Source organism: Canis lupus, chromosome 19 (genome assembly GCF_048164855.1).
Source record: "Canis lupus baileyi chromosome 19, mCanLup2.hap1, whole genome shotgun sequence".
Lineage (NCBI taxonomy): Eukaryota > Metazoa > Chordata > Mammalia > Carnivora > Canidae > Canis > Canis lupus.
Window position 1 is genome coordinate 8,445,057 of NC_132856.1, and position 17,670 is coordinate 8,462,726.

At 53.5% G+C, this 17,670-nt stretch overlaps 1 protein-coding gene and 1 long non-coding RNA gene across 11 annotated transcripts in view; one reads left to right on the plus strand and one right to left on the minus strand.

Moving 5' to 3' along the window:
* The window catches only part of VGLL4 (vestigial like family member 4), a 162,492-nt gene that overhangs the window by 141,681 nt on the left and 3,141 nt on the right, over positions 1-17,670 (plus strand). For 9 of the 10 annotated variants that reach the window (XM_072785129.1, XM_072785130.1, XM_072785131.1 and 6 more), the window contains 2 exons: positions 12,353-12,575; positions 17,502-17,625. In XM_072785129.1, coding sequence (XP_072641230.1) covers positions 12,353-12,575; positions 17,502-17,625 — 347 coding nt within the window. Of the gene's footprint in view, positions 1-8,437; positions 8,457-12,352; positions 12,576-17,501; positions 17,626-17,670 lie in introns of those variants that run through there. The other variant, XM_072785137.1, reaches the window with a different exon arrangement.
* LOC140609841 (uncharacterized) lies at positions 12,345-17,634 on the minus strand. The gene is made up of 2 exons (XR_012011569.1): positions 16,925-17,634; positions 12,345-15,302 (listed from the first exon to the last, which is right to left on the minus strand). It is a non-coding gene; the product is annotated as an uncharacterized lncRNA (long non-coding RNA).

Sequence of the window (17,670 nt, forward strand, 5' to 3'; positions counted from 1 at the left end):
ATGGATGGTGGGATGATAAAGGGTCTGGGACAATTTGGAGCAGTTCTTGGGTGAAGAGAAATCTGGGCATGGCAGGGCTAACACAGCAGTTTTCTAGGAGTAGGAAGAGGAAAAAGACTTCATTGAGTTTTCCCAGAGGCTTCCCAAAGTTTTGGACCTTTGACCAAAGAATCATACTGGAAAGAAAATTTCATTTATTGTGAGGATGAACGTTTCATTGAAGCTCTTCAGTCCTTGAGTGAAATGCCTGAAGAGGAAGTTAGTGCCCATCCCCAGAAGTGTTTAAGAAGTTAGCCACCCCCCTGGTTATGGAATGAATGAGTCACGGGAGTGAAAGGCACAGCATAGGGAACATAGTGGTACTGTAATGGGGTTGTGGAATGACAGCTAATAGTTATACTTGTGGTGAGTACAGAATAATGTATAGACATATTGGGTCACCATGTTGTGTTCACCTGAAACTAACGTAACATTGTGGGTCAGCTACACTTTAAGAAAAAAATAGCAGTATGGCCATCTTAGGGATGCTGAGATTTCCCACCCACTCTCCTTTATTCACAGCCATCTTACCTTGAAGTTTTCTTCCTTTGAGTAGGACAAAAAGTCCCATCTTTCTGCTAAATGGCTCTCTAATATTTTACAATGATTTGCAGCAAATTGCAGAGTAAACTAAGAGTGAGCCTTCTGAAGAACTTGAACGGAGTTATGACAGATGGCTTGGTACCAAACCAGAAGCATGGAAGCAGAAATAACGATGGAAGGTGTTTTCAGACCACTCCTTTCAGGGTGGGAGTGGTTTGCAATGGCGGGAGTTGGCTCTCCAAGTTACCCCTGTACCAGAGCTGCTCTGGTCACCGGCTTCATGAGCTCCTCTGTCTTGTTCAGACCAGTTAGTGCTGGTTTTTCCTAAGAACTCATGTGCTTTTTGGTTGGTTCAGAAGTTAGTCACTGTGTACCAGGCACTGTATAGACACCGACTGATGGAGTCTTCTGAGCAGCATATCGTGCATGGAAGTTACTCTCCCTCATTTGTTTCATTCCAGGTGTGTCTGGAGGTCTGGAGGGACCTTTCTTCCCCCTGGATCTCAGATCAGTGGATAGCTGAGAAAGGGGATGCCTCCCTCCTCTGCCTTCCTGAGGAGGGTGTGTAAAGTAATGGTCCCACACCACTTTGCTAGCACAAGGAAGGTGTTGCCTGTGGATCTTAGACTGAGAGGTGGGGTGGGAAGCAGCAGGGAGAGCTGAGGCCCTGGGTTGACCCCAGTAGAGCCAGCATTGGCACTGGACAGTCTTGGTGGGCAGATCCCTTTGCTCCCCCTCTTTCTCCTGTCCTTGCCCCAGCTCACCCAAGCATTCCCTAAATTAGGACAGCAGAGCAAAGTGTCACCAGGTTGATGCCTCTGATTTTGTGAAGGGGACGTAGATGGTCTTTTCTAGGCTTTTGTCCACCTCAGACACTGTAGTAGCTCAGTTATAGAAGGGAAGACATAATGTTTTCCGTCCCATCTCTGGTTCCAAGGACTCCATTTAATGCCAAAAATATGGTAGTGGTTGTAGTTTTTAAACATCATTCATTGAGAGAATACATAATGATGAAAGCTCCTACCAATATAGTAGCAGTAGGAATTTTAAATTAATTTATATTTTATTAATTTCAGCTACATCTCCATTCACTTGGAAACTCTGAGTGTACACGTGTGGGACCTGTGATCTGTCCGAAGAGTAAGCAGTGCTGGCTGTGCACATGGATCCTGGGCCCCGGCTCACACATGGAGGCCCCTTCCTTTGGTGGCAGTAGTTGCCAGCATGGGGAGGGGGATGAGCTGCCTTACAAGTCATGTTCTCAGGCTGACCTCTTTTCTCAAACTTTTCTCTTGTCTCAGCTAATGATGGGAAACATGTGCAGACAGCTCTAGTCAAAGACAACCAATGCCTTATTTACATGGGGCTGAGCTGTTTGGAAATGTGGCTTGAGTCCCCGGGCTATCTGTGAGAGCGCTGCCCTGCCTGCTGACATCTCTGGGAGTCTTGCTTTCTGTGGGTGACAGCGCTAGAAAGCTTTTCCTCTGTGCAGCAGGTCAGCTCTCTGAATGCTGGAGCGGGGGATGGGGAAGGGTGCTGTGGTGGGCCCTGTGCTCCCTCGGCCCATCCTCTCTTACTTCACGCAGTACTCTAGCATACCTAGTTGCCTAGTTTGTTGGCCCGGCGTAAGGAGTGGTAGCACCAGCAGTGGCAGGCACGCTTCTCCAGGAGTGACCCTTTAGTCACTGACCCAAGAGTGCAAACGGCCGAGCAGTCTGAAACAACTCCATCCAGGCCCGTGGAGGCCTGCTACATCACATCCGGGAGCAGTGTTTATACTGAGGAGCCTGAGTCACCAAGAAAGGGAAGAAGTTGCAGGGTGTTTCAGACAGGTTTCTGACTAAAATAGTTTAAAAAACATATTATCTCTTAAGGCTTAATGTTTTGGTTTTATCTAGGAGCTTAAGTGGCTGTGCTGGGTAAGTGCCGCAGGGTCCCTTGTGTCCCTTATGCAGGGTCCTGCATAGTAATTGTGCTCAAGGAGAGACCCACTTGCCCCCAGAGTTCCTTCCTGTCTCCCGAAGAAAGGACAGGAGTTCACAAAAACGCTCATTAGGGCTGACCTGCTGGAGGAATGGAGGGAAGTCTGAGGAGTCTCAAAGGCTGGAGAGTATTTGGAGATATCGTTACACTAATTTAGTGCCTCTCACTCTTGGGAAGGCTTTGATTGGAAACCCTTGACTCAATTATAGACACAGAGTCCAAGTCAGTAACAGCGGAAATGTCACTTAGATACATATTTCCTCTTACACTATTTGTGATCTCTCCCCCCTCTCCCTGCACTAGAGAAATGTGTTATTTCTGAAGCCCCTGTAAGGCAGTTCGGCAGAAGAGAAGGGGTGGCCTGATCTGAGTTCCTACTTCACCACCTACCAGGCTTGTGACCTTGGGTGATTGGCCCACCTCTCAAATCCATTTCTCCCCATGTTCTAAGGCAATGGTGGTGGGAGCCCCAGAGGGCTTGCACAGGCATTGATGTGAGAAGGGGGACAGTACTCACAGTTGGCCCATGGCCTTGAGGGGTTGGTTATCGATGGACCCATCAATGCAGGAATGATGGAAAGATCTAGTGGGTCATTCATGCTGTCATCTGTCCAAAATGTTACCGAGCCAAAAGGTTTTGCAATGTAACTTGGCTGACAACCGTCTTCCCTCCTGTATGCGGGGGCAGGTGGGGATGCTTTTCCTGCCTTCCTGAATTGCTCTTGGAGGTGAGGTCAGGGGGCAGCTTGCTCTCCAGCTTCTCACTGGCAGCCCTGGGCTCACACACACTGTCTTAACTTGTGTTGTCATTTCTTGGTGCTGGTTAAATATTCCTCATAATGACAGGCCTGCATGGCAAAGTCCAGTGGATCTTAGGAATCTCTTTGAAAATGAAGCTTTAAGACTTCGTGCAGGGGGTGGGGGGTGGCATGTGTTAATTATAGATAAAGCAGAAAAAACCGTGATTATGGAGAATGTCTAAAGATGTATAAAGCAATGGTGTGGAAAAGCCATGGAAATTGTATTGGTTTCCCAGGAACAACCTGACAAAGTACCACAAAGTAGAGGGAGGAGTAGATTGTGTCACAGTTCTCGAGGCTAGAAGTCCAAGGTCAGGATGTCAGCAGTGTTGGTTCCTTCTTGAAAGCTGTGAGTGTGGATCTGCTCTTGCCTCTCTCCTGACTTCTGGTAGCCTCAAGCATTCCTTGGCTTGTAGATGGCATTCTCCCTACGTCTTCACATTGTTTCTCCTCTGTGTGTGTGTCACTTTGTTCAGATTTCCCGCTTTTCTATAAGGACACCAGTCATATTGACCTCATCTTACCTTGATTATCTACAAAGACTCTTTCCAAATGAGATCACATTTACAGGTCCTGGGGGTTAGGGCTTCACCATCTTTTGGGGGAAACACAATTCAACCCAAAACAAATTCAAAGCAATCTATACTAGAAAGTAGGATGAAAAAAAAAAAAAAAAAAGAAAGTAGGATGACCGATAGATATATGAAAATATGCTCAACTGCACTGGTAACTGGAGAAATGCAAGTGAAAACATCAAGGAGGAATGACTGTGTACCACAAGAATGGTAGAAATCCACGGGCCGCTGAAGCTGGACAGCATAGAGGCCGCACATCGGCCGAGGTGGTGACACATTGCTAGCAGAGGCGGTGCAGAGTGGACAGCTACGTCATAAAGGGTTCTGGCAACATCTGTTGACGTCTAGAAGGTGGTGAGCTCTGCAACCCAGTGGTGTACTTCTAAATATCTTCCTGGGAGACACCCAGAAACCCTTGCACCCAGGGACAGAGATCTGCAAGGATGGAAGCACCACGGGGTTATTTATAATAAGGACAAGGCAGAGATGGTCCAGATGCCTGTCAGTAGAAGAATGGATAAATACATCATGGTGTATTCATACGAAGTAATCCCATGCAGCAGGGAAATAATCTAGGTCAGGACGTGAGTAGAGCCCCAAAACCACGTGAGGGAGGAGAGCATGATTTGAAGTCAGAACATACAGTCTGATACCATGATGTCAATTTGAAACGTGCTTCATAGTATTTACAGATAGACTAGGTGGCGAGAGTTCATAAGCACAAATGGGAAGACTCCCCAAATACAGGGCAGCGGTGCATCTAGGGATGAAGAGGGGGAATGAGTTGGCGGGGGCGGGGGGGGCGCATGAAGGAAGGGCTCCAGCTGTGTCTGCCATGTTCTGCTGCATTGGTTACTGCCAGAATTTCCCATAAGAGGAAAGAGAAGGTCTAAAGCGAATTCCATATGTGATTTCATTTGTCCATCCTGGGCGGTGGGTACATAGGTCTTTGTCATCTTCCCCCCTGCTCTGCCCCTCTCCTGAGAGGAAAAGCTGCAAGGAAAAGGCTTTGGAGCCAGTCACATAAAAATTAAAATCCTTGTACTGTACTGGTTTTGCAACTTTAGATGAACTCCTTAGCCTCTCTGAACCTCAGTTCACTCATCTATAAAATGGGGATGATACTTAACTCTGCGCTGTAGTGAGGGCTTTAATAAGACAGTTAGATCTAGAATATGGTCTGGCAATTAGCATTCAATAAGTGATAGCTTATATAATAAAGATTATAGTGGTAAAAAGGGGGATTCCCTAACTTTGCAGCATTATATTTTTGGACACAACTTTCAAAGGGCGACATTGCAATGGTATATGCTTGCCTTTGGGACTAGAGATCGCAGATGTCATTGCGATAGAGCAAATCAGTGTGTGGTTTGGATCCCTGTGATTGCTTTTTGAAATCTGAACTAGCAGAAGGGGGATGGCTGCTTTTGTGGAGAGCTAAAGGGGAAAAGGTTATGTGGGTGCATAGATGCGCAAACAGTGTGATTCACCAGCTGCAGCGCCCTCCACATGCAGGTGGGATTGGTTCCCTTGGACCTTTGACGGTGGTAGGGCTCTGGCTTTTTTCTTTTTTTTTTTAAAGATTTTATTTATTTATTCATGAGAGAGGCAGAGACACAGGCAGAGGGAGAAGCAGGTTCCATGCAGGGAGCCCGACGTGGGACTCGATCCCGGGTCTCCAGGACCATGCCCTGGGCTGAAGGTGGTGCTAAACCGCTGAGCCCCCCGGGCTGCCCTGGCTTTTTTCTTGATTGTTAAGTGATATTAAGTGATGATCATTGTCATATGGAACACAGTGTCTCCCCACAGTTAAAGTCAAAGGCGGTCTCCGTCCTCTTTCTACTGCCGACCAGGTCATGTGTGTGGTTGAAGCAGAGGTCCCAGATGGTTCTGTGTCTTTGGGACACTGTGAGTACCAGTATTTCCCAACTTTTCCTGCCTGCGACACACAGCTCGTCATGTTTTACCCAGGAGGGTGTGTCTGCCTTCCCTGGTGGTGTCACTGCCCCCTCCGCTTCCTGTCTGTAGTTGGTACCAAGGAGTGACAGGCTTGACCAGGGTGTCTTAGAGACACACCCAAGTGCCCTCTTGCTTGTTGGGAAGCAGTGAATTACCCTGCTCACGGGGGAAAGCAGGAGGTGGTGCATGATGACCTAAGGGACAATGGGGGGTGGGGGAGGTGGGAGGACAAAAACGAGGAAGGTACTTACAGGGAGAAAACATTTCACTACTGTTTATTCTCAATATATAAATTCTGCTTTTTCAGACAGTCTCTTCTTGCTGGGCATTGCCTCTGAAATTTCCTTAATTCCTTTTTCTTTTACCACAGATGCTGCTCACTGGATGCACACGTAATATAGGTACTTTAATAATTCACTTAGTCAATGACGAGTTAAATGTCCACTGTGTGCCCAGCCCTGCACTGGGTGCTGGGGAGAGGGCAGAGCAGGAGGCCTGCGGGGCCCTCAAAGCGTCCCGTGGAGCCGGCTCCTCGGAAAGCAAGGCTGACAGGACACCCAGGGCTGGGCCTATCACGCGTGTCTGGGGGTCAGGGAAGGCTTCCTGGAAGCTTGGGGTGGAGCAGGAGGTGGTGGAGGGAGGATGGCTGAGCAGCCCGTGTGTCTGGTTGATGTTCTGCCTCCACCCCCATCCTTGGCTAAGTGTTTATTTCTGTATCTTGCTCCTCTTTTGTGTAAAGCTGTAGGGACAGCATCATCTACCCAAACCCGAGGAACTCAGTAAGTAATGGCCATGGGATGCTTTATGTTTTTTAATTAAAAAAAAAATCATTATTCTGTTTAATTCTGGTAAAGCATATTTACCATACAGTGTACCAGTCTAGCCATTTTTTAAAAAAGTTTGTTTTTAGTAATGTCTACACTCATTGTGGGGCTTGAATTCGTGACCTTGAGATCAAGAGTCATGTGCTCCTCCAACTGAGCCAGCCAGGTGCCCCTCTAGCCATTTTTTTTTTTAAGATTTTTATTTATGTATTCATTGAGAGACACAGGCAGAGGGAGAAGCAGGCTGCATGCAGGGAGCCCAACGTGGGACTCGATTCTGGGTCTCCAGGATCACACCCTAGGCCGAAGGCAGCGCTGGACTGCTGAGCCACCCGGCTGCCCCCCTCTAGCCATTTTTAAGTGTGCCATTCAGTGGCATTAAGTATGTTGTCTGAGAAGCTTTTTAAAATTAAAGATGCTTTACTGACTATTATTATTTAAAATTGTATTTATTTGAGAGTGAGAGAGTGAGCATGCATGAGGAGAGGGAGAGAGAGAAGCAGGCTTCCCGAGAAGCAGGGCCCTCTCTGCCGCCTCCATGTGAGGCTCGATCCCAGGACCCCGGGACCATGATCTGAACCAAAGGCAGCCACTGAACCAGCTGAGCCACCCAGGCGTCCCCTGACTTTATTATTGTTGTCTGTGCTGGGCTGGGAAGGTGTAGTACTGTCCTGTAGGTTCCCAGAGGGCGACTGGCCCACTAAGGAGTGCAGTGGGAGTGGGAGGAGGACTGCGCAGGGGAGAGGGCTGTATCTCGGCTGGGACCCTTGTCTCATGCGCCCCTGCTTCCCCCGGCCTCAGCCCTGCTCCTGGCGCCCTCCTGCTTGGAACGTACATCTGCACTACACTGCTCAGTTGGCCCCTGTGGGGTCTGGTCTGGCGCCCCACAGCTGCTCTGTGTGCTCCCTGGGGCTTGCGCCCGGGGTCTGGACTGGGCCCTGCCTCATTCACCTGAGCCTAGAGAGCTGCAGCATGCGGGCCCCCAGGGCCCAGAATATTTCCTCGAAAGCACCAGCTAAAATGCCTCATACCCATAGCCCCTCCGCTGCTGGAAGAATTCAGACCCACGTTGGTTTATTTAATAGCCATCGATAGTTCATGGAATTCAGCTAAGGCCCAAGAACATCAAGTAATACCTTCCCAAGGGTTTGGTTTCAACTCTGAGCTCTTATTTGTTTAAGGGCAGGAAAATCTCATTTTAATGAGAATACAGATGGCCGCGGTGCAGGTTTTCCACGTGGTGGATTCTTTCGCCGTGTCCCTGCGCTTTCCCCAGACACAGCGGACGCCTGCTTTCTGGGCTCGGAGAGGGCGGAAGAGCAGGACGGATCCGTCTCCGCACCCTGTCCCCGAGGAACGTGCGACAGGCATCTTCTTTTTTTTACCTCATCTCTACGTTTGTCCCCCTCTGTTTCCTCTCCTGGGAAGAGTTGGCCGTGGCTGTGCTGCCCCAGGAGGAGCGTGGGTTTCCAGCAAGGGGCCGGGGTGCACGGAGCCAGCAGCCCGTCCTCGGCTGCGGGGCACCGGGGAGCCCTTCGGGCCGCCGCGGCCGCACCGGGTTTTCGTGAGCGGGGGCGCCCGGACCTCCCGGGCAGGAAGCGTGTGGTTTGCTGCCCGTGAGAGCACATGACCCTCTGGGAAGCCGTGGAGCTGGGGTATGATTCACTGGGGGGGAAACATGGAAAACGGTGACTGTCTGTGAGCTCCGGGAACCAGGAAGATGAGCTGGAAATGTGAGTAATGTATAATTTTACTAAAATTAAACAGCAAGTTCTTCAGACATTTTCTGTGTTTGTCGGTGTCTTGTCTGATCCGTGACGCCCCACTGCATCACCTTTGCCGTTGACCGTTTTTCTGGTTGGCTGCCCCAGAGTCCTGTCCCCAGCTCCCGGGTGGGTGCGGTGCGGGTTCAGAGTAGGCCTCTGGGGGTGTGGCCCTGGCCCGTCCCGCTCTGCCCTGGTAGCTCGATGCCTTTAGACAGTTGCCTGCCACCTTGGGGCGTCCCCGGCTGCCCCCTGGCCGTGAGGTTCGGGGGACCTTGACGTTGGGTGGAGCTGGGCGCCGCCGGAGCTTGGGGTGTCTCTTCATCCTTTGTCCGGCCTCCGCCCTCACCGGGCTGCGATGCTCCGCTGTCGCCTGGAGCCCCTGCCCCTGCCCCTGCCGCCGGCCGCGTGCCCGCGAGGAGCCAGGGCCGGGTCTTCCTTTCTGTAGCGGTCACGAAACAGGGGCTCAGTTAACACCGCGTGATAAACGAGTCTGCACTGGATGGAGGGGATTGGGACTGGGAAGCTCGTCATTGGTCCCCTGAGCGCCCACGGCTCGTGCGGTGGCCTCCCGGGACTTGCTTGGGCAGCGGGGAGTGGGGAGAAAGAAGATCGAGTAAAGGAGGCAGCTTACGTGTCTTGCCAGCCGTTAAGTTTTATCCCAAATTTCGAAGGAAACCTGATGATGCAGATGAGGAGTGTGATGATATCGTCTTCTCCTCGTTTGAAAAATTGTATCTTTAGCAATACATTTCCGTGTGGGTAAAGCCTGGTTGGTCTCGGGTTCGAGGGGCAGGAAGCCTTCCCGGTGGACGTCCTCAGCTGTCCTGCGTGATAGTGGCTGTTTGCGACCATAGCCCTGGAGGCGTTCACTGGCAAGGCCTGAAGTGTCTTCTGAATCATCACAGGAAGATGGAATTAGGTACGGGCTGGTTTCAAAATTAAGTGTTTTTGTTTGGTTTGGTACTGTAATTCTTTGACAATTGCTCTGGTACTTGTGGCAAGTGTGGAACATACCAAAACACAGTCCTCCGTGACTGTCTTAATAGGCTGACGATTTATTCTCTAATTGCTTTCAAGTCATTCTGCATTGTCAACCAGAGGATAAGAGGAAGAAAAATCATTCATAAAGTAAATGCTGTGCCTTATGCAGTGAATTACCCTAAGCCTACAGCCAGTTCGGCCTCACTGTGTCCACTGCCCCCTTGCACCGTGCGAGCACGATTGTCTGCGTCTGTGTTCTGTTCAGGCCCCGCTGAAGCTCCTCCGAGGAATATTTTACTGTGACCGCACAGCAGATAAGGACACTAGGCTCGGTGGCTTGCCTGAGCGGTGGCGTGCAGAGCTGAAGCTTGGGGCTTGCAGGACTTGCCACGTCTCATGCTTTTCCTGCTCAGCCCCCACTGGCTTATGGCTCAGGCACAGAACCCATCGGAGGGTGTGAACCACCCGGACACCCGGCTCCTCAGCCCTCCTTTCCCCACGATACCGCCCATCCTCAGTTCCCCGGCCACAGTGCCTGCCTTTCCTTCCAGGTCACCCCTGTACTGCTTCTCCGTGGTCTAGTGTGGTCACTGTGGGCCTGCCCCACGAGGCAGTGTGCTGGGCAGGATGGGGACAGGGTGGGCAGGGCCTGGTGTACTCCCAGAAGCCTCGGGGAGAGGGGCAGCCCAGGTGGCCCAGCGGTTTGGCGCCGCCTTCAGCCCAGGGCATGATTGGTCCTGGAGACTGAGGATCGAGTCCCATGTCAGGCTCCCTGCATGGAGCCTGCTTCTCCCTCTGCCTGTGTCTCTGCCTCTCTCTCTCTCTCTCTGTCTCTCATGAAAAAATCTTAAAAAAAAAAAAAAAAAAAAAAAAACCCTGGGGAGGTGAGGGGTGGACAGACGGACGAAAGGCTGTTAATGATGGTGTGATGGGTTCTTTGTTAAAAGTCTGCGGAGGGCATCCCTGGGTGGCTCAGCAGTTTGGCACCTGCCTTTGGCCCACAGCGTGATCCTGGAGTCCCAGGATCGAGTCCCACATCGGGCTCCCTGCATGGAGCCTGCTTCTCCCTCTGCCTGTGTCTCTGCCTCTCTCTCTTTCTATGTCTATCATGAATGAATGAGTGAATGAATAAATAAATAATCTTAGAAAGTCTGCGCAGGGCGCTTAGGGACCGAAAGCCCAGTTAGCAGCGAGCGGTGTGTGCGAGTTGGCAAGCGGCACAAAACATACACGGTTCGAGGCAGAAAGCGGTGCGTCTTGCTTGAGGCATGGCGAGAAGACTGCTGTAGCTGCAGCGTGCAGGGCGTGAGGGCGTGCGGCTGGAAAGGTGGTCAGGGCCAGAGCGGGAAAGGCCTCGAAGGGGGTCCTGAGCGGCCGAAAGTTGCAACTACGGGTGTGACGTGGTTGGAGCTACTTTATAAAAGGATCCCGCTGGATGAATGCGAGTAAGGCCGGGCGTCTGAATCGGGCCTGCAGCTGGTGGCAGTGTCAGCAGCCCGGGTGTGGCATTGCGGTTCTACAGGATGTCCCCCTCGGGGAATGGGGCGACGGGTACACGGCTCGCTCCGTGATACTCTCTACACCTGCCCGTGAGGCTCCTGTGGACGAGGCGTGCTTTTGCACATGTGCGCATGCCCGGGTATAAAATACCTTTTGTCTTATTCAGGCAGTGAGGCGGGCTGTGACTTCATTTCTCTGGGTTTCTTAGTACGTGAGCCTAGGCTTCTATGCTATACAACTGGTTGTCCACTGAGGCAAGAGGATGGTTGCCTGTAGAGTCTGAGAATAATTTGCATTCCTTAAAGAAAAGTCACTGACATTTTGATCTACCACATTTCTAGTTAAAAGACCACATTTGTTATTTAAAAAAAAAAAAAAAAAGATTGTGCTGGCAGCAAAGAACATGGTAGACTGAAGGGGCCGAGACCCAAGGTAGAAAGAACCTCTGGAATAAACAGGGCAGGAGGGACCTGGGCCCAACCTGAAATGGCGTTCCTGGTCTTTGACAGGCTGTGCCTTCCTCGTCCCCTGCGCTGCGTCGCTCCCTGACAGCTGCAGCATGGCATGCTGCCTTTAGATGAGGCCACTCAGATTGCGGGTGGGGGTGGTGTTTACAGCCCTGTCCATGTTCCACACAGTACCTGCCAAGTGCTAGACGTGCAGCGGAGGTCTTCGGGGGTGCCCCTCGATCGAGGGACTTGGCTGGAGCAGACTGCTGTGGCTCGTGTGTTCTGGACGTAGGGTGGCGTGCATAAGCCAGGGCAGATGCCACCACTTACCAGCCACGGCACCACTGCCCCGAGTCTCAGTCCTGTCCTCTGGAAAGGAAGTAGTCGCGGCATCTCCTTCATGCTGTGGGGAAGATCTGGAGAGCTCACGCTGCTGGAGGCCCAGAACGGGATCTACCATATAGGAGGTGTCTGGTGACTTTGTGTCATTGTTGTCTTCGTTCTTTTGAAATGGCAGATCCTTGTCAAACCAAGCTGGCTCGAGCACATAGGCTAGTTCTCCAGGCTCTGAGCAAGAAGGGCTCTGATAGGCACCCAGCTGTGCAGGGGGCAGGATGCTGAGCAGAAGGGTGCCATCTTCATTTGGATGGCCCAGCAGAGCCGACTTCATACCCTGGGGACACTACTTCCTCCCAGCACCAAGGGGCTTTGGAGTCTTGCCCACCTGGGTTAGCGCTGGGGCTCCTTACTTCTTCATGAGCTGTTTGACCTGAGCCTCAGGAAATGGAAATGGTGGTAATAAATATTTATCCCCAGCACAGTGAAGAATTCAATGAGATAATCAGCCGAAGCACCTGGCACAGGGCCGGCAGCTCCTTCACCATTCAGAAGATGCCAGATTTTCCCATCTGAGTGCTCTTTCCTCTTTTTCAGGAACAAGACTGCCAATGGAGACTGCCGGAAAGACCCCCGGGAGCGGAGCCGCAGCCCCATCGAGCGTGCTGTGGCCCCCACCATGAGCCTGCATGGCAACCACCTGTACACATCACTCCCCAGCCTCAGCATGGAGCAGCCCCTAGCACTGACCAAGAACAGCATGGACGCCAGCAGGCCAGCTGGCATCTCGCCCACGCTGACCCCGGTGGAGCGGCAGCAGGTAGGCCTGTGTCCAGTAGGGTTCAGGTTGGTGGCGGATAGGAGGTCCGGGGGTTTGGGGACTACATCCTGGCTGGAGAGCACAGGGCGGAGGGCCGGGGGAAGGGTGTGGGGGGGTGAGAGAGGTGGTGCTTAGCTTCCATTCAGTGGGGGAAAGGAGGAGTGGGAGCAGCAGCAGGGGTCCTTTCACTGAATGCCACCTGCGTTTTGATTCCTACCTAGACCTGCCTGGGCCTCTCCTCCCAGGACTAACAGCCCTGGACAAGATGGTTAACATCTCTGGGGCTTAGTTTCTTTGCACAAGGCAGGGCTGGATTAGATTAGCTATGTTTTCAGCAGTCTTCCTTGGCAATCCTATTTCTAGGAGGATCAAGGAAAATCCTGCCTTTACCTGATATAAGGTCACGCTGATGAAGTTAAATGTCAGGTAACTCTGCTTTGGGTTGGAATCCTATAAAACCAGTGGTCAGAGCAGTTATTAGCTCATGCTGGTGAGAAATCTGTGATTGGCAGATAGGGATGTTTTTTATTAAAGGGAAATAAGGAAATTACATTATTACTTAACAAAACACTGTTTGCTTGATTAAAAAAACCCAGTATTTCAAAAATTGGGCTCCTGGGGAAATATAACAGGAAGCATTAGCATCGAGGTTTGGAATCCCCACATAAGCCCATGGCGTTTCTCTGTGAACCGCTGGGGCCTGTGACCCAATAGGCTCCCGGTCAACATTTGTTCAAGACTGACGGGCAGTGAGCAGAGGCAGGTGCTGTGTCCTGAGGAGATGCAGGGTGCAGCTGGAGGCCCTGCTGCTGGGGGTGCCACTGCTTCCCTGCGGCGCCTCTAATACTGCCGGGGCTGGGCTCTGGGCATTGGGAGAGGTGGTGCTGGTGCCTGTGAATCCCAGTAAGGCTGACAGGCAGTTGCACTTCCTATGTGGGAGCCAGGCATCTCCATCCCATTATGTTTCATTCATTCATTCATTTAATGAAACCGGGTAGATGCCTCCTGTGTGCAAGAGGAGAATGCTCGAAGCTGGGCAAGGAAACTAGAGGCACTTACGGTTTTAGGCTAGGGGAGACTGGTATCAAAAAACTATAGTGCTTAAACCATTAATGTGGGAGGAGACAGCCACTTATACCTGATAGAAACTGGGGGCCAGGTTGTCATTACGTTCTTTGTTGTACACTTACTATGCTAACTGTGCTTTGGATGCTCTGTAAAGCCCTAGAGATAGAGATGCTTGTGTAGATGCTTGTGTATCCTACAGGTCCAGCCTGCAGGGAGCCCGCAGCCTGGTCAGGGAGATGGGTGTGTGCAGAGAGGATTGCACTCAGAGGCTGCAGGAGAGGTGCTTTAAGCATCAGAGAATTTGTAGGATCAGGGAATTCAGCTTTCTGGCTGCAGCCACTGCCATGTGGTGGGTGGGGGTCCTTGATGTGGGCATGGGACTCCACTGGGAATTCAGTCTCTGAGCCCATGCTGGCTTGGGGGAAGAAGCTCCCCAGAATGCCTGGAACTATCTGCCTGGAACAGCTGTCTCTGAAGCTTTAGTGTTGGCTTGGATCATAGGTTTCCATGACTCTGAGGTTCTTTTGGTTGATTTTGGTCATATCCGCTGTGTGAGAAGTATACTGCTGGACAGTAACCTGGCCCTTTTAACCATGGTCTCCTCGACCCTTCTGTAAAACGTGCCTGGCTGCCCACTCTAGCAAGAGGATCCCTGGCCCATCAGATGTGCTATGGGGGCTGTTGAGTGGGTTTTCTAGGACTGAGAACCTTGAGTTTCCACCTGAGTTCTTAGGGGATTCCTGGATGGAGAGCAAAACAGGTGGTCGTGGAACGAGACCCCAGCTTTCCCGGGATGGGTACCATGGCTTTGGCTTCCCTGACACGGTGGCCCAGACCTAAACTTTACTTTAAGGTTGGGGTTGGTGGTGGAGCAGAGGGCAGCTTGCCCTCCCACCGTGGCTGCTGGTCCCCATGTGTTTTGTTCACATGGTGACCATTCATCGAGCTCCTTGCTGTGCCCGATGTGGTGTGGCCTGGCTGGTCACTGGAGCCTGAGCTAACTCTGAGGCTTCCTTAATTCCCTGCCAGCTCCTCTGCAGACCACACAGAGATGAGCTGCATGGTCCTTGTTCTCCAGCACCTGGGAGGCATCCATGCATTTCTGGGGGTTCTGTTTCATTTGTGAGCTGTCGGGGTGGCTCTGGTGGGGAAGCTCTGAGCCAGGGAAGTGACGGGGAGGGGCTTCCTGGAGCAATAGCACAGCTCTGTGTGGAGGGCAGGCAGGATGGGCTGAGCAGGGCAGGCGCTGGAAGCCTTCCTCTTTGGGTGGAAAATGTGACTCAGATCTCTGGCAATGGGGAAAGGAAGGTTTACAGAGAGGGACGTCTGGGGAGAGTGTCACCCCACTTCTCGTTTTGGTGATGGCAGCTCTGAGGGGATCGTGTGTCCTAATGCTACGGAAGAGCCCACGAGAGTGGTTTTGATGACCGCAGCAAATGAGGAGACACAGATAAGGCTAAATTTTAACAAGCCCGGGGACAGCAGAATGGTTCTCCTCTGGATGCGCTTTCCCCGGGGCAGCCTGGGGCTCCGTGTGCAGCCAGAGTGCGTGGGGCGAGGGGTGCATGGAGCGTGGGTCACAAAGTCTGAGCTGGCCCGGCCACCGCCTGCTGTGGGAGCTCCAGCAGGTTACTCATTTCTGGCCTTCGCCTTCCGGGTCTGCAAAACAAGGGGGTGGGGGGGCGGGGTTTCACGTGAGCTCCCAGGGCTCAGCATCTTGGAAGTGGGAAGCCTGTTCCAGGTGGTGTGTGGCGCCCAGCCTGCGCTCTGCGCTCGGAAGGGGAGGGAAGGGAGGGTGGTGCGGCGCCGCGTCCTGGGAGCTGTGTCCTGGGGGGGCTGCCCCCTGCCCACTCTGTCCATGCCATTGCCTTCGTCCCAGCCAGGAGGTGTCCTGGAGACGGTGTGCTGCCCCCCTCCCAGCGAGGTTGGGATGTCTTCGCAGCATCCCCACGTTCTCCCGGGGCTCTCCGGCTCAGGGGCCGCTTTCCACCCTGGAGTGGCTGACGTAAAGGCTGGGCGTTGACTGTATTCTAGCTTTATTCTAAGCTTTCCCTGACACCTTACATTTCTTACGTTTCTCCCCAAAATAGGACCGCGTTTGGGGGCATTTGCGTCAGTCAGGACTCTAGTTGCAAGGAACAAAAACCAGCCTGAGCTGGCGTAAGCACAAAAGGAAGGGAGTTTTATTGGGAGGACCTGGGGCGTGGGGGTTCAGCGGGCTCAGGAAGGAAGGGCCAGCCCTTGCCCGGGAGAGCTGGGGAGGAAGCCAGGCTCCCCGTCCCCGAGCCGTCCGGGTCTCCCGTCCTCCCCTCTGCCTCTCCGCGCACAGCGCCGGCCTCGCGCCTGGCCCCCGGTCAGCCCGAGTCTCTTAGTCTGGCTTAGTGGTTGGCCCCAGCCGGGTCAGATTTGCAGCACGGCCAGCAGGACAAGGTCACTTCTGGACGAGGCCGCCCGGGCCTGCCTCACGGATGGAGGCCGTGTTCTGCGAGCGGGCAGGCAGGGAGACCGCAGGCTCAGGGGCCAAGGGACCCTTCAGGAGGTGGCCTCGGGCGCTCCTCCAAGCCCCTGTGCAGCTGCTGCCCGCTGAGGGGACGTGGACCTGGCCTCAGCCCTGTCCCCCGCCCAGTGTGCGGGCTCCCTCTGTCCCCACGCCTGATGTGGCGAGCTGGTAACGAGACCTCCGGTTTTTCCTCCCCCTGTGCTGGGAGCCGCACCTCCCCCCGGCCTGGGTGGCAGTGCTTGCGGGTTAGACCCAAGCACGTCCTGGCTCATTCTTGTGGATCCAGATCTTTATCACAGGACGTGTTTTTCACTCTTGTTCATTTCCCATCGTGGGAAGGTGTGCGCACAAGCCTTCTGTGTCTTTGTCCTGCCTGTTGAACATCTTTAAAGGAGAGGCCGGGGGTAGGCAAGCACAATTTCCCCCCGCGTGGACACTGTTTGCATCTGTGGGCCCTTTGAGGGGCTCTCCCTGGGTCCCCTCTAGTTGTCTTGGAACTCCGCCTGGCCCCCCCCGCCCGCCCATCTCCAGCGCTGTCGGGAGGGGTCTTCCCTGGCTGGGGCCTGAGGAAGCTGTTGGAGTCACAGGTGTTTCCTGTCCTGGATGCCGTGCCATGGCCTGGGGATCCAGGAACGCTTCCTGGTCCTTGTTCCAAAGTGTGCACGGGGTAGAGGGCCCGGTGCCGGGGTCTTCTGGGCACACTTGGGAAGGATGCCCGACTCGCTCAGTGGGGACACGGTTAGACTTGAACAGGGTTTTAAAGGACAACTAGAGTTCTTACCGGCAGCGCACTGGTCGTGGGGAGGGAGAGTGTCAGCAGAGCCAGCTGGGCCAGGGGTGGGAGGCACGTAATTCACCCTCAGGTGTACTTCCTGCATTCCCATGCCCGTCGGGATTGGTGTGGTCCTCGTAGAAACACACTCGAGCTGTCTGGCTTGAGCAAAAGCCGGGAGCCTGCCGGGAGGGTACAGGGACTGTGCCTAGAAGCCGTGGACCACGGGGACCTGAGCGCCCTGGGGACCGAGCCGAGGAGCCGTGAAGGTTTCTCACCCCCCAGGAGGCCCACGCGCTGTGAGTCTGCTGGGGTTTAGCAGGTGCACTCGTTCTGAAGCTGGAGGCGGCAGGAGGCCGGGCTTCGCTGTGCCTCCTGTGGGGAAGGGCAGCAGGGCAGGGACCCGATGGGGGGTGGCACCTGATGCCCCGCAGGTGGGAGGAGTGCCTGTCTGTGGTGCTGGAGGGACACACAGACCACCCAGCCTCAGCTCTGGCAGGTGTGTAAGGCCCGGGGTCGCCGGCCGGCCTGAGCACCGGCGCTCCTCGCCCGCGCCACCCCAACCGCAGCCTCCTCTCCTCCCCAGAACCGGCCCTCGGTGATCACGTGCGCCTCCGCCAGCACTCGCAACTGCAACCTCTCCCACTGCCCCATCGCACACAGCGGCTGCGTGGCGGCCGGGCCAGCCAGCTATCGGAGGGCGCCGAGCTGTAAGTCACCCTGCGGTGGGCGGGAGGCGGCGGCGGGGCGGGAGG